The following is a 14,251-nucleotide window of genomic DNA, read 5'->3' on the forward strand; positions in this document are numbered from 1 at the left end:
CCCCCCCGCCACTCCCGCCCCGTCCCTGGGATTCTCGAGGCAAGAACACTGGGGGAGACCTTTCCAAATCCGATGGCGATGCCGGTCCTACAGATGGACTCCCGCCCCCCTCTCCTCCCTTACCCTCTGGTCCCCAGTCCCCATCTAGAGTGGCAGGCGGTCCCCTAGCCTCTTTGGAGCTGGGGGGCAGGGAAGCGCCTTCTCCCAGCCCCTCCCCTCCTCCCGCCCCCACCGCGAGTGCTTTGTCAGGAAGCGCCTGGGGAACCATCTCTCCACTGGGACCGGGGACCAGGCAGGCCCCCCCAGGCTGCTTCTGGAAACAGCTTCTGCCTCCCAGACTCTTCTCCCTGCCTGGTGGGCGTGCAGGGCGGCCAGCAGCGTGTGTGCCCTGGGCTGTCTGCAGGGTTGGCCGCCCAGCGGGGGACCATTGTCAGCCCCCGCGGGGGTCTGTCAGTGCCGGCCCGCATCAGTGCTCGCTTCCACCCGTGGGCCTGTCTCAGCGGCCTCAACGAGGCCGCGGACCTGGTTTCCCCACACACGTTTGCTTGTTTTCCTGCCCCTCGAGGCTGCCAACCTGAGGGCCTTATGAAACGCTCACTAATAGCCCATGATTCAGGCGGCTGGCATCTCTCAGCAGCACGGTGGCTCTGAGCAGCTTTATTTCTCCGCTCCCAAAATAACCTGAGAATGCTTGACCTGCTTCTTAAAGCTGTACGACTCTATTCCTTAAAAACCATTCCTTTGAAAGCTTTTGAGGGGGCTGACCCTTCGTGGCCTTGCCCCGCGGTTTTGGGTCTGCCGTAGTCCTGTGGGCAGCACTGGAGGCGGGGCGCCGCGTGTCTGGGGGGCTTCACGGAGGCAGGGCACCGTGTGTCTGGTGGGGGACATGGAGGCAGGACGCCGCGTGTCTGGGGGGCTTCACGGAGGCGGGGCACTGCGTGTCTGGGGGGCTTCACGGAGCCATGGGTTCAGCACCAGCGGCCCCGCTTGTGAGGCCCGTGCTGGGCGGCGGCGGGGAGGGGGAAACAAGGTGAGGCCCGCCGGTTGGGCGTCGGGAGGGGTGTCGCTGAGGGCCTGAGTCCTCGGGGGGTGTCCTTTCCCTAGGGGCCTTGTGACTGAAATCACAAGTGATGTTGGCTGTGCTTTCATTAGTGTGGTCTGGAGGCTCTGTTTGCAGGGTTCAATCAACACTGTGTGTGAGACGGTACCATCTCTGCACCCACAAGGAGGCCCAGGTGGCTTGCAGGGCAGCCGAGGGCCCACGCTGCCTGGCCCCCGTCTCAGCCGGTCTGCTCACCGTTGGCCAGATATGCACAGTTGGCCAGATATGCGCCGTCGGCCCAGCGTGGGATTGCCAGGGCTTGGTGCGACAGACGGCAGAGTCAGAGCCTGCTTAGGGTGCCCCGTCTTAAGGCTGGCAAAGGCCTTGGGGGCAGGAATGTTAGGGCTCTATCACCCCTCGAGGTCTGGTGCCCCTCCTAGGAACCGCAGTTCCCGACTTAGGGTCCTGCACTCTAGAAGTCTGGTGATGAGGGACAAAGCCGTGGCCCTGTGAGGGAGAAGGAAGGTGTTTTTCCCGTGGGGGCATCTTTATCCCGAGCACCCTGCCCACCTGTCATCTGTTCTCTGCTGGCCGGGACACCCTGCAGGCCCTTTCTGCCTGCTGTGGGCAGCCAGTGAGAGCACCTTGTGGTACCCGGGGCTTCCTCCCGAGCAGGCGGAGGGAAGAGCTGAAATAGGACTTGGCTTCTTGGCAGCTCCCCCGCCCCCGCCGTGGCCCCTTGGCTATAGGACGCTGCCTTTCCTGCTGATGCCATCCCGGGTGTACCCCCCACAGGCTGACTTTACTGTCAGCGTGTGCCTTTTTATCCTGTAGGGACCTCGGCATTTTCTGTTTGTGTTCGGGGAACCCAACACGCCGGGTCAGGAGGGTGTGGGATTAGCGGGCCGGTGTTTGGTTTCCTGGCTCTCCGGGTGTGGAGCGCGAGGCTCTGGGCGTGGCCCCGGGACGTCCGACGAGCCCTCCTGCGCACAGCTGTACTGGAACTCCTCGCCCTCATTTCTGCTTCTCCCTAGGCTGTGGGGTGGGGGGCGCCTGCCCTCTTCCAGCCTACCAGCGGGGCTCTCGCGTTGGTAGGAATCACTGCCTTTGAGTCCGTGGAAACAGGACTTGGCACTGCTCTGCCTGACCCCAGAGTCCCCGCTGGCAGCCCTCCTCTCTTTGGCTGCCCGGCTGTCAGTGGTCAGTCAGCATTTCCAAGTGGGCTCCACTTCTGCTTGCCCTTAGCCCTATGCAGTGTATTTCTTGGAACTGACGTTGGTGACCTCACACATTGCCCTGGCAACCGAACAACTGTTGTGCCCAGAGCAGCCTGCATCCTAGGGTCTCGGGGCCCTGGGTCTGGCTGAACCACTGTGGAGCACAGAGGCCATGAGGCCTGAGTCTGCTCTCTCTTCAGGGCTTCGAGTCCTAGACGTGGATAACAGTGAAGACTCTACGGTTTTACACTTTTGGAGTTAGACATGGCCAAAGAAAACCCCGAGTCTAGTGCATTTTGCCATTTTTATCAGAGGAGCTAACTAGATGCTGCCTGGAAATGAGGCCCTGGGGGCTGTGGTGGAGGGGGCGTCTGAAGCTATTCTTTCTCCTTTTCTGCCTGCCCCTTCCATCTCTCCTCTATTGGAGTGCAGTTTGAAAAGTGCACATGCAGTCTGACTGGCTTGTTTACAGCCCGTCCTCTGCCCCTAGTTAACTCCTGACCTGTGACTCCAGGGAGACCCCGGTGGGGCAGTAGTAACTGTTCTGGGGCTCTGTGGCCCGGGGTGGCCTGCCAGGCATGGGCCCCTCCTCACTTCCCAGGGAAGCCAGGTCCCCGGCCTCCCCTCCTGGGTCCACATCCCTCTGTCTCCTCCTCCTCCTCACCCTGGGTTTGGAGGGGCTTTCTAGAAGGCCTTGGCTCTCCAGTCCTTCTGGAGGCCCGGCCCCTTTGTTCGTTTGGCTGGTAGGTGCTCTCGAGCCAGGTCTGGTGTGGTCTTGCATGCCCTGCGGCATCTGCAGACCGGTGATCCTGCGCCAGCGTGTCATTGACCCGATCCGCGGCTTACAGAGGCACTTCTCATCTTCTATTTCCTAATGAGCTTTTTAAAAATAATTTTTACAGAGCCTTACTGGAAGGAGAGAGTAATCCGGAGATACTGATTGTTGAGTGCATTGAAAACATGCCACAAGGTAAATATAAGGGAAGCTTATCATTTAACGTTAAGATGCTGTCCATCTGCGCAGGTTTATTCTATGGATAAAGAGTAAAGTATCATTTATCTGGAAGAGTTGGGGTTAGATAAGAGTTTTCAGATAACTGTCATTCATACCTCTCAGGTACCAAATAGAATTTAGTTTCAATGGCTTGGGGTAAAGAATCTGCCTGCAATGCAGGAGACACGGGAGGTGTGGGTTTGATCCCTGGGTTGGGAAGATCCCCTGGAGAAGGAAATGGCAACCCACACCAGTATTCGTGCCTGGGAAATCTCATGGACAGAGGTGCCTGGTGGGCTACAGTCCAAACAGTCACAAAGAGTTAGACATGACTGAGTGATTGCATTTGTAGAGCTGTATTTTATTGTCTTGGGATTCTTTAAACTACCAGAAAAAGTAATTTGGGAACCGAACATATCTCATTTATAATGACCCTTCTGTGGTAATGGTATATATTATGACGGGATAAGATCTGATCTGTAGTGATGCTTTTAAGATGAAAAAAGGTAGTGATGACTATCATTTTAATGTACTGTTCAATTTCTGCAGAGTTCAGAGACAAGTCCTATCAGTACACCACCTCAGTATTACAGAAAGAAAATGAGAGAAATCTGTCTTCAAGGCAAAAAGCACCTCCTGCGAGCTTCCGGCAGAGCCTGGCGCCGCGCTCTCAGCCACCCGTCGGGAGCGATGCCAGAAGAGACGTGCTGGGCCCCGGATACTCTTCCTTCACCACTGCCTGGCAGGAGAACGCGTACCAGAAAACTGCCAGCGGTCAGACCAACTTCAGAACGTTCTCTCCAACCCCCGGTCTTTTAAGAAATACTGAAGCTCAGGTGAAAACATTCCCCGAGAGGCCAAGAACCGAAGGAACAAAGGCTCCACCCACTAGTTCAGCCAAAGAGTCCGCCGCTGCCGCAGAGCCCTACCGAGAACGCCCGGCCAAGATGGCGGCAGCCGCTTCCGAGGGCACGTGGTCAAATGAGAGGACCATCATTTGGGGAAAGAAAACGGAAGCTAAAGCCACAGAAGAGCAGGAGAGAAACAGACCAGGAACCATTCAAACAAAGCGAGAAGAGAAAATGTTCGATTCCAAAGAGAAGGCTTCAGAGGAGAGAAACTTAAGGTGGGAAGAACTGACAAAGTTAGATAAAGAAGCGAGAGAGAGAGAAAGCGAGCAGATGAGGGAAAAGGCCAGAGAGAAGGAGTCGCTGAAGGAGGAAAGTGTGAAGGGGAGAGAGATACCGATCAGGCTAGAGGTGTCCCAGGACAGCACAGCAAAGGTGGCCCCCCAGGGTCTCCAGACACCCCTACAGGAGGATGCTGGTGACGGGACCCGGAGAGGGGTGGAAACCAGAGAGGCCGGGTTTACGCTGGGCGCCAGCGACACCACAGCCTCTCTGAAAGGCGGCTCCATGACTGAAACCATAGCTGAGAACATCGTTTCCAGTATCCTGAAGCAGTTTACCCACTCTCCCGAGGCAGAAGCGTCCGCTGAGTCTTTTCCAGACACAAAAGTCACTTATGTGGAAAGGAAAGAAGTTCCCGGTGACAGAAAAGCAAAGACTGAGATAGTCGTGGAGTCGAAACTGACTGAAGAGATCGACATTTCGGATGAAGCCGGCTTGGACAACCTGTTAAGCAAGGATGCTAAAGAGGTGGAGCTGAAAGGAAAATCGGCGGAGCGTTTGATCGGAGACGTGATCCGTCTCGGTCTGAAGGGGAGAGAAGGGAGAGCAAAAGTCGTCAACGTGGAAATCATCGAGGAGCCCGTGAGCTATGTCAGCAGCGAAAAGGAAGATGAGTTTTCTACCCCGTTCGAAGTGGAGGAGGTTGACGACGTGTCTCCGGGCTCCAAGCGGCTTGTTGAGGAGAGAGAGGAGGCAGTTTACAGGGAATCAGATGTCACGTGCTCAGGGGACGCAGGTCAGGAGGCCAGGCGGCCCCAAGAGAGCGTAACTCAAGTGGAAGAAGTGACGGAGGCAGGTGACTTGGAGGGAGAGCAGAGTTACTTTGTGTCGACTCCGGACGAACACCCTGGGGCCCACGAGCGAGAAGAAGGCTCCGTGTATGGACAGATCCACATTGAAGAGGAATCCACCATCAGGTACTCCTGGCAGGATGAGATCGTGCCGGGGTCTCGGAGAAGAGTGCGGAGGGACGACGTACCAGGAGAGAAGGTCGTGAAACCGGTGGATGTTCCAGAAGCGTCTCTGGAGGGGGACACAGCATCTGGTCCCTGGAAAGAACAAACTAGAAGTGGCGAGTTTCATGCCAAGCCCATAGTCATTGAGAAGGAAATCAAAATACCCCATGAGTTCCACACATCCATTAAGGAAGGCTCCAAGGAGCCCAGGCACCAGCTGGTGGAGGTGATCGAGCAGCTGGAGGAGAACCTTCCAGAGCGCATGAAGGAAGAGCTGTCCGCCCTCACCAGAGAGGGCCAGGGTGGGCCTGCGGGTGTTTCCTTTGACGTGAAGAAAGTCCAGAGCGCGGGCAGCGGGGCCGTGACCCTAGTGGCCGAAGTCAACCTCTCACAGACGGTGGACGCCGACCAGTTAGACCTGGAGCAGCTGAGCAGGGACGAAGCAGGGGAGATCGAGAAGGCCGTGGAGTCGGTGGTGCGAGACAGCCTGGCGCGGCGGCGCAGCCCGGGCCCGGGCAGCCCGGAAGCGGAGTCCGGCCGTGGCTTCAGGCGCTGGGCCACCCAGGAGCTGTACAGTAGCGCCTCCGCGGGGGAGGCCGACGCGGGCCTGGCCTCGCCCCCGGGCCCCGTGTCGGCCACCGTGGAAGTCACCAGCCCCACGGGCTTTGTCCATGCTCACGTGCTGGAGGACGTCAGCCAGTCTGGGGGGCGCGTCCAGATAGCGTCCCCTGGAACGTGGAGGACTGAGCAGGTCTCGGCCGAAGGCCGCGCCGCCCAGGCGGTGGAGGTAAGTGCAGAGGGCGAGGCGAGTTGGGCAGCGGGCTCGGCGGGAGCCAGCCGGTCTGCCAGGCTCTTAACGTTGGGTGCCCGTCAGAGCCCAGTGTTCACAGAAGTCGTCTTTCCAGGGCCTGATGCCACCTGTCCTGAGGCCGGGGGCACAGAAGAGCCTGGCCCTGCAGAGCTACCCACAGAGCCTCCCAGATCTGGGAGGCACAGCCCATTTGGCTCCCAACAGTTTTATGCTCAGAGGGAAGTTATTTTCCAGGCCCCCATTTCTAGGGTGGGGAAGGCAGGTGACTCTTCTCAAGCAGAAGAGTCAGCAGACACCCAGACTTCCATAAAGCACCTTCGATTAGGCACTCGGGAGGGGCTCAGTGAGCAGATCCAGCTCACAGCCCCCCTCTCAGGCACAGTGGACTTGGGCGTCAGGGAAGCTTCTGTGCTCAGGGAAGCGTGGTCAGGGGACGGCACGTCCATCCAGCACGTCACCATCGGGCCTCAGAGGCATCAAACCACCGAGCTGATCGTTGCCCCGCCCTTGGAATTTAGTGACTCAGAAAGCAGCTCCCACAGAGAGGGCTCGGCAGACGAGACCCTGGCCACCCGTAGTTACACTGTGGGTCGGAACATCCTGATGACTGAAAAGAGCACCTTCCAAAGGGTCGTTTCCGAGTCTCCCCAGGAACCTAGTGCAGGAGACATGTCAGGGAATGAAGTGACATCAGGTGTGAGCAGATCCTTTAGGCATATTCAGCTGGGTCCCACGGAAGCCAAGACTTCTGAACACATTGTCTTCCACGGACCCATTTCCAAAACCTTTGCTCTTGCTGGTTCGGTAGACTCCCCTGAAGTAGGCGAGGTTGCAGACAGTGGCAGAACACTAAGACATGTTGCCCTGGGGCCCAAAGAAACTTCGTTTACCTTTCAGATGGACGTGAGTAACGTAGAGGCGACCCCCCGCTGGACACAAGAGGCCAGAGTCCTCTTCCCCGCAGGGACGGAAGCAGAAGCTCCTAGTGTGTCTGAGCCTGGTGCTTGGAGAGATGCCAGCAGTAGGAATGACCTGGCAGCCGGCGTGAGCTTTCAGGGCTCTGCTGGGGACAGACACCAGGCCCCCAGGGAAAGGGGCAAGGAGCAGGCTGAATTTGATAAGACGGTGCAGCTGCAGAGGATGGTAGACCAGAGGTCAGTGATTTCGGACGAAAAGAAGGTTGCCCTCCTCTATCTAGACAGTCAGGAGGAGGAAAATGAGGGACACTGGTTTTGATAAACAGATATTTGATTTAAAATGCCATCTTGTTTGGTAAAATACTAACACACAAAGGCCTTTAAGGGAGGGAGGTGAACTCTTTATTAAAACCTCCCCCTTTTTTTTTACTTCGAGTACTCCAAGCAGTGTCTTTTTATTTTATAATCTGTAAAGATTTCAAACTAATTCGTGCCTTAAAAGGCATTGGAATTTTATTGAGTTGGGACTTTGACAAGAAATACTTTTATCTTTTTAGTCTTAAAAGTTCCTTTTTCTGGAGTTTTCTTTCCACTCCTAGAGATGATTTCTCCCATTTTTGCACCTGGTCACAGAAGTGCCTGGCATGTGTTTGAAAGTCTAATTGCCTAGGTAAGACACCTAAATGGCAATGGGATTAAAGTAATATATTTAAGAGTAAATTTTATTCACATGTGCTAACATGAAATAGTAAACTAACATTTTAAGGAAAAAATGAATTCATTTGTCTATTTACAAAGTCTTTTCAAAAAGAAACCATAGGAAATAAGCAGATTGAAAAAAATGAAATGATTTCATCTTAGGAAAAAGTTACTCATCTTAGAGTTAAATTCATTTTAAGACTTGAATGAATTGCCTTCTATGTGCACAACTTTAAAAAATATAGTATTTTATCTATGGAGAAGACAGCTCCAGCCTCCTGCAGTGTATCAGATCAGCACACTTGCTACATTTGCACAAACTCCTGGAACCCTGCACTGGGTCCAGGTGGGGTCAGGGAGTTGGGGAAGGATTACTGGGAATGGCTTATAATACCAGCTTTTCGTGGTACAAGGTCATTAAGTAGTGCACAGTCTAAATACTCTTTTTGGTTTTAACAAGTTCTGGAGTAGCCAGCTCCTACCAGAGTGTACTTGAGCTTTTCTGCACCTTAGCCTTTAGGATCTAAACTTTTAATTTTACTGGTGGGAGGTAGACCCTAAAGACAATAGAAAGGAAGCTGAAACGCATACTTGCGGGGTGGTCATGCACAGTACGGTTGGAAGCCCAGGTGGGTTGTGCCTCCCAAAGAAGCCCCTCCCAATCCACTGATAATGGGGGTGGAGGCCTTTCTGAGCACAAAGGGTTCGAGATGGAAGACGGTAACCAACCTCAGGGAGGTTTTTGCACTTTAGACAGAAGTCATGACTGTTGGGGTGTTTTTTCCCAGGGAAACAAATGATACATTAAACGGAATAAGATGTTTTGGGGAAGGAACTGGGTGCTTCTGTTGCCACCCAGCCCGGAAGCACCCAGGAGGGCCCCTGGAGCAAGCAAAGGCCCTACTCTCCCAGGCCACAGAGTATAGCCCTGCAGATATACACCACTGAATTGAAGATACTAGAATGGGTGTGCTCTGTCTGGTGTGTTTTGCACAAAGGTATTGTTTTTAAAGCTTGCTTCTTTAAAGCTGTGGCGTCACATAAAAATAGTATCTCTAGCAGCACAGTATTATTTTAACCCAAACTAGTTTCTTTCACTTAATGTTGTCTAAACTGTACCTCCCCCTAACACAGTAGCACAGATTTAACTGCCTGTAGCGCACTGAGGAATGATGATCTCAGCTTTGTCATCCTCAGGTGGGACGTGGTTACTGGGGCAGTTATGGAAGCTGAGGGTCTTCCCTCTGGCTTTCAGAGGATGGCCCTCAACCTCCACAGAACACAGCTCAGCCGCCAGGAATGGCTACAGCAGGTAGTTTAGAGAGTGTGCTTTCCTAACCAGGAAGTGGAGGAGCGTCACAGTACAGCTGTCAGGAGGATCTAGTTTTAAAACACCGTGAAGCAGGGCATAGAAGGAAAGTTGATTTGAATTGCAAGTGTAAACTTTTGTTGTCTGCCAGATGAACTGGTGATTGTCAGAAACTGTCAGGGGAGGTGACGGCTTTTCCAACAAAGACTCCTCATTTCTAATATAAAGAGTTGGTTTTATGTTGATTGTAATTGGTAATGGTATTTGTATAGGTTATATATTGGTGAGAACTGGTCAAGGTGACAGCCTATTGTCTGACGGCAAGACAGACTGATGTTGGGGGGTGTCTGTTATGTGTGTCTTAAGTGTGGGCTGAGCTCAGTGTCACTCTCCTAGCTTGTGACCCTGGGAATGAGTGCTGAGGTGAATAGATGATTAATGTCCTGACCCACCTCCATTGGAAAATAAGTGTCTTAGGTCTTAATTTGTATCTCCATGTTGGAGTGCACATCTTCAAGAAGTATCCTGTCAAGAGTGTTTGCCAACATGGAGTCATGAGCTGTGGTTGGTTACTAAGTCTCTGGAACAGCCCAGAGCAGGGCGTGCCCTTGACCCTGTGACAGGTCACCCCATGGTTCCATGTCCTTTAAAACCAGAGACAATAGTAGTCAGCTTTAGGCGAGAGAGGGTGAGGACACAGTCAGCCCTTTCGCATTTATGTAGACAAAATGGTGTTAATGGGATGTTTTTCACCTCCCCACTGGTTGTTTGGATATTGTTTGTTTAAAGTGTATGTTTAGAATGGAATCATCTAAAAAGCTGATCTTGCTAACCTCCTGTTCCCTTTGAAGGGATATATCATAAGAATGTGTAAAAATAAAAATCTAAGAAAAAACCCCCATGTTGTTCCTAAAGAGAATGAATGTTTTCCAGTAGGTGTTTTGTGGTTTTTATTTAAGTTCTAATCAAAGGATATATGTGTTTTTGTGCATGTTTTTTATGGTGGCACAGAATCACTGGAGAGAATATATATATGAAAAGTCTCAGTTATTTAATTACTCACATGAATCAGAACTTGATATTGTTAGCACAGAATGAGAAGGCATGGCAGATAGAGTGTAAACCACTGGTTCATATTAAAATACAGACTGGACAGCTTGTGGTAAGAATGTCATCATGACAGCCTGCAGTACTAGTGGCAGCAGTATGAGCAGCCATCCCATTTGGCCTTGAATGGAGGGGTCTCTCCTGGGACGTGGAACTTTCAGTGCTAAAATGAAAACAATCCTGAGCACACCAAGGTGGTTCATTATTAACCTTAAGTGCAAATTGGAGTGGCTAATCATGGCCATTTCTTAGGAGCTTGAAAAAAAATTGCAGTAGTTTGAGACAAAGGAGTAGATATGCTTACCTGTTTGTAGCTTTTTACAAAAACAAACCAAAACATAAATAGCTAGAGTCTTCCTTTCATTCTGAAGTTAACAGATTTAATAGATGGGAGACATTTGATAGAGAATATTCCCAAATTCATTCTTTCCTCAGAGTGGGGGCTAAATTAAAAAAGTGTTTTACTTCTTGTGATTCCAAGATATTATCCTATGAGAAATAGAGGAAAAATAATATCAGAATTTGCATTTTGTTTTTTCAGAAACCCAGCATGGGCTTTTAGTCTGCTCATGCTGCTATAATAGAATGCCATAATAGAACAGAATGCCACAGGCTGGGAGACTTAAACAACGGACGCTTATTTCTCACCGTTCTGGTGAGTGGGAATCCCGGATCACAGTGCTGGTGCGGCCAGTTCCTGGTGGGTGTTGTCTTCGGGTTTGCAGACGGCTGTCTTCTTGCTGTGCCCTCACAGGGTAGAAAGATCAGTTCTCTTGTCTCTTCTTATAAGGGCACTAATCCCATTCTGGGGGCTTGACCTTCATGCATTAATTACTTCCCAGAGGCTCCACTTTAAATACTTTCACACTGGTGTTGAGGGCCTCAGCAAAGGAATTTTTGAGCTGCACAAACATTTTTGAGGTAGACTCCAGTGTGGTATGTACTTAAAATGCTTTCCCACCATATGCCTCAAAGTCCATGTCTTCACCAAATAGGACAGTCAGTGACCATGTCTCATACCTTTGGATGTGGCCTTCATCCCACAAGCCTGTCTGGGATGGGTGAGTACCAGCAGGGGTGGCCTGTGCAGTCAGCTGCCACACTGTCAAGGACAAGGGGCCCCACCTCCCTCCACGCTGTCCCAGAACTTGGGTTCATTTCCCATATCTGTTCTCAATATGCTGCCCAGCACAAATGAAGGTTTTGTGTTTCCTCCTGGGTGTTGGAGTGAGAGGGGACCATGTTGCAACCTGCTGCCATCTCAGCGCCTGCCTGCAGCCCTGCTGGGCCACAGCCCAAGGGATGAGAGAGGGGCTGTGAAGGGACAGTGAGAAGTGGGGATAAAACTCCACTCCCACCGTCTGCCAGCTCAACCTGGTCCCAGCTCTGGATCTCACCTGGGGAAAGGTGCTCAAAACGAGCCACTCCTGTTCTCAACTGACGCCGGCCTCTTGCCAGGGGACTGAAGACCACCGTGGACCTGAACACTCATCCAACCCCACCCTCCATACCCCAGCATGCTGAACCCAGAACACAGGAGAGTAGGGGCCAAGGGCCATCAACTAAAAACAGCACTCCAGAGCTGCAGCCACGTTCCCCTGGCTGGAGTGGAGGCCGCAGGAAGCAGCAGCTGGGAGTTGGCAGTCCTCTGCCTGCCTCACTCCTTCCCGGCTCGCTCCTCTCTTTTACACCTGCCTCCCCCGACCTCTAGGCAAATTTAGGGCCATTTATCACCCACCCACTGTACCAGGCTCTTTCCCTCTGCTGTCATTCAACCAGCTCCACCATAATGTGTGTCAGTGACCCGTGCCCGTCGGGTGGCACGCTCTGAGAGAAGGGGACACAGTATCCTGTTTATCGTGTCCTCGGTTCTTAGCACCCTGGGGTGGTCTGCCAAATTCAGTGAGTGGTGGGCTGCACCAGGGAGGAGACGCTTCCTGGGGCCCCTTCCTAGGCTCCCAGGAGCTCTGGGGCAACTTCATTTCACAAACACATACTGATCGCAACACTCCCAGGTTTCTTTTTATTAGCATTTCATTCTCAATCCCTATTACGTTCCTATAAGAAAGAGCTTTTTGCCCACCATCTTCCTGCTCCATATCTGACTCCAGACCCTGCACAAGGGGCCGTACACCACATACACAATCAGATGGTGAGGGAGCCAAGCCTGCAGCCGCAGCAGTGCTGATGGTAATTCTTGTCGGCCAGAAGAAACCACTAAGGTAGCAGAAAGAAAAATGCTTTATAGAAGGGCAGGTAACCAGGAGGGGCACCCACTATCCACATGGGGCCCACGGGAGGTGTGGGGTGGCTTTGCATTCGGAGCACACAGTCGGCCTAGAAACTGGAGCAGCGGCTGTCGAAGGCCCGGTCCGGTAGGAGAGATGTGCGGGCCACCTGGGGGGCGTACCCGGGTGGGCGCACCCCGGGGGGCGGCGGGGCGGGCTCAGTCGGCAGCGCTGGGCCTGGCGCGCCCAGGCACGCTGTGCGGCCTCCCGCCGGCGCAGAAGGCCGCCTTGGCTCCGGGGGACGGCCGCGGCCTCGCGGGCACCTCGGGGGCCCTGCGGAGAAGCAGAGGGGTCAGTGCAGCGGCCCCGGCTTCCTCGCGCCTGGCGCCGGCCTCGGCGGCGATGAAGACCAGCGTGGCACGTGCTGAGCTGCACTTCACGAGGGAGCCCCAGGAGGGCAGGCAAAGGAGAGGGGTCTCCGCAGGAGCGCAAAACCCAGCGTTTCTGCTCCCGTTTCTGATTGCCGCGGCCGTGCTCGCCAAGCAGACACAGTGGACCCTCAGCGGCTCAAGGAGCCCGGCTCTGAGGGCGGGGCCTGAGCGGTGCCCTCTGCGGGCCCATCCCACCTGCGGCGCGTGCCGGAGCTGGCGGCGCTTGAGACAGCGCCCCTGGCCAGCCGTTCCCGCCCGCGGTGCGTCCTGGAGCCGGTGGACCAGGCTCTGCGCGGTCCAGGCCGGAAGGCCGGCGCCCGGGTGAGGTCAGAGCGCCCGCAGGCCGCGTAGGACCGTGTGCCCTCGGCCTCCAGCGGGTGACATGACCAGCAGGCAGCCGGTCTGCAAGAGGATGAACCCCAGCCTGTGCTCCTGACGTTCTCCGAGAGCTGATTTCTTCCTGATATCGGGCAAGAAGATATTTTACAATTGAGTGTTCAAAGGAACTGGGCTTGCATAGTTTATGAGTAATGGGAAGACAGTCAGTAGACTGTCCTTTCCACGGAAAGTTCCACTGAACCTTACAGAACCAGCTTCCTCTGAGATTCTGACGGCAAAATAAACAGTGTTGGGGGAGGTTAACTCACTTGGACAGGATGTCCATGGTTTGCTGGGTGGCCAGAGTCCTCTTGTCCTGGGGTCCATATAAGAGGGTCTGGATCTGAAGACACTGCAGAACACCAAGTAGTAATTGTGAGGTTATGAGAATGTCACTGAGAGCATTTTTCAGGAAAATCAAGTCTCCCTTGAATGAGAGAAAGAATACCTCATTCACAGACCCCTGCTATGAAGGAAATTAGTGCATTTTCAAGGTTTCAGGTAATGGCACCCCACTCCAGTACTCTTGCCTGGAAAATCCTATGGACGGAGGAGCCTGGTAGGCTGCAGTCCACGGGGTCGTGAAGAATCGGACACGACTTCACTTTCACTTTTCACTGTCATGCATTGGAGGAGGAAATAGCAACCCACTCCAGTATTCTTGCCTGGAGAATCCCAGGGACAGGGGAACCTGGTGGGCTGCCGTCTCTGGGGTCGCACAGAGTCGGACACGACTGAAGGGACTTAGCAGCAGCAGCAGCAAGGTTTCTCCCATGAACAGTCTGACCTTCAATGTAGATATTCTGTGTAATTGATTTACTCTGTTGTATAGCAGAATCTAACACAACACTCTAAAGCAACTATACTCCAATAACAAAACTGGGGGGGGGGAGGTGCGGTGGGATTCTCCGAGGGATCTAGGCAACATGTGCACAGTTTTAGTACTGTTTTATAGAACTCACTGTGACTGTT

General features: G+C 53.4%; 2 protein-coding genes across 6 annotated transcripts in view; one reads left to right on the top strand and one right to left on the bottom strand.

The window, feature by feature from the left end:
* SYNM (synemin) overlaps positions 1-10,030 on the top strand; it is a 25,362-nt gene extending 15,332 nt beyond the window's left edge. Inside the window, exons 3-5 of one of the 2 annotated variants that reach the window (XM_040257011.1) lie at positions 3,162-3,229; positions 3,803-6,186; positions 7,108-10,030. In XM_040257011.1, the coding sequence (XP_040112945.1) occupies positions 3,162-3,229; positions 3,803-6,186; positions 7,108-7,446 (2,791 nt within the window). In that variant the 3' untranslated portion in view covers positions 7,447-10,030. Of the gene's footprint in view, positions 1-3,161; positions 3,230-3,802 lie in introns of both variants that reach the window. The other variant, XM_040257010.1, reaches the window with a different exon arrangement.
* Positions 9,564-14,251, bottom strand: part of TTC23 (tetratricopeptide repeat domain 23) — a 191,218-nt gene continuing 186,530 nt past the window's right edge. For 2 of the 4 annotated variants that reach the window (XM_040257024.1, XM_040257025.1), the window contains exons 10-11: positions 13,549-13,631; positions 12,466-12,803 (exon numbers count right to left, since the gene is read on the bottom strand). In XM_040257024.1, the coding sequence (XP_040112958.1) occupies positions 12,689-12,803; positions 13,549-13,631 (198 nt within the window). In that variant the 3' untranslated portion in view covers positions 12,466-12,688. Of the gene's footprint in view, positions 12,804-13,548; positions 13,632-14,251 lie in introns of all 4 variants that reach the window. The other 2 variants (XM_040257022.1, XM_040257023.1) reach the window with 2 other exon arrangements.

The sequence above is a fragment of the Oryx dammah genome, unplaced genomic scaffold (genome assembly GCF_014754425.2).
Source record: "Oryx dammah isolate SB20612 unplaced genomic scaffold, SCBI_Odam_1.1 HiC_scaffold_16, whole genome shotgun sequence".
Classification (NCBI taxonomy): domain Eukaryota; kingdom Metazoa; phylum Chordata; class Mammalia; order Artiodactyla; family Bovidae; genus Oryx; species Oryx dammah.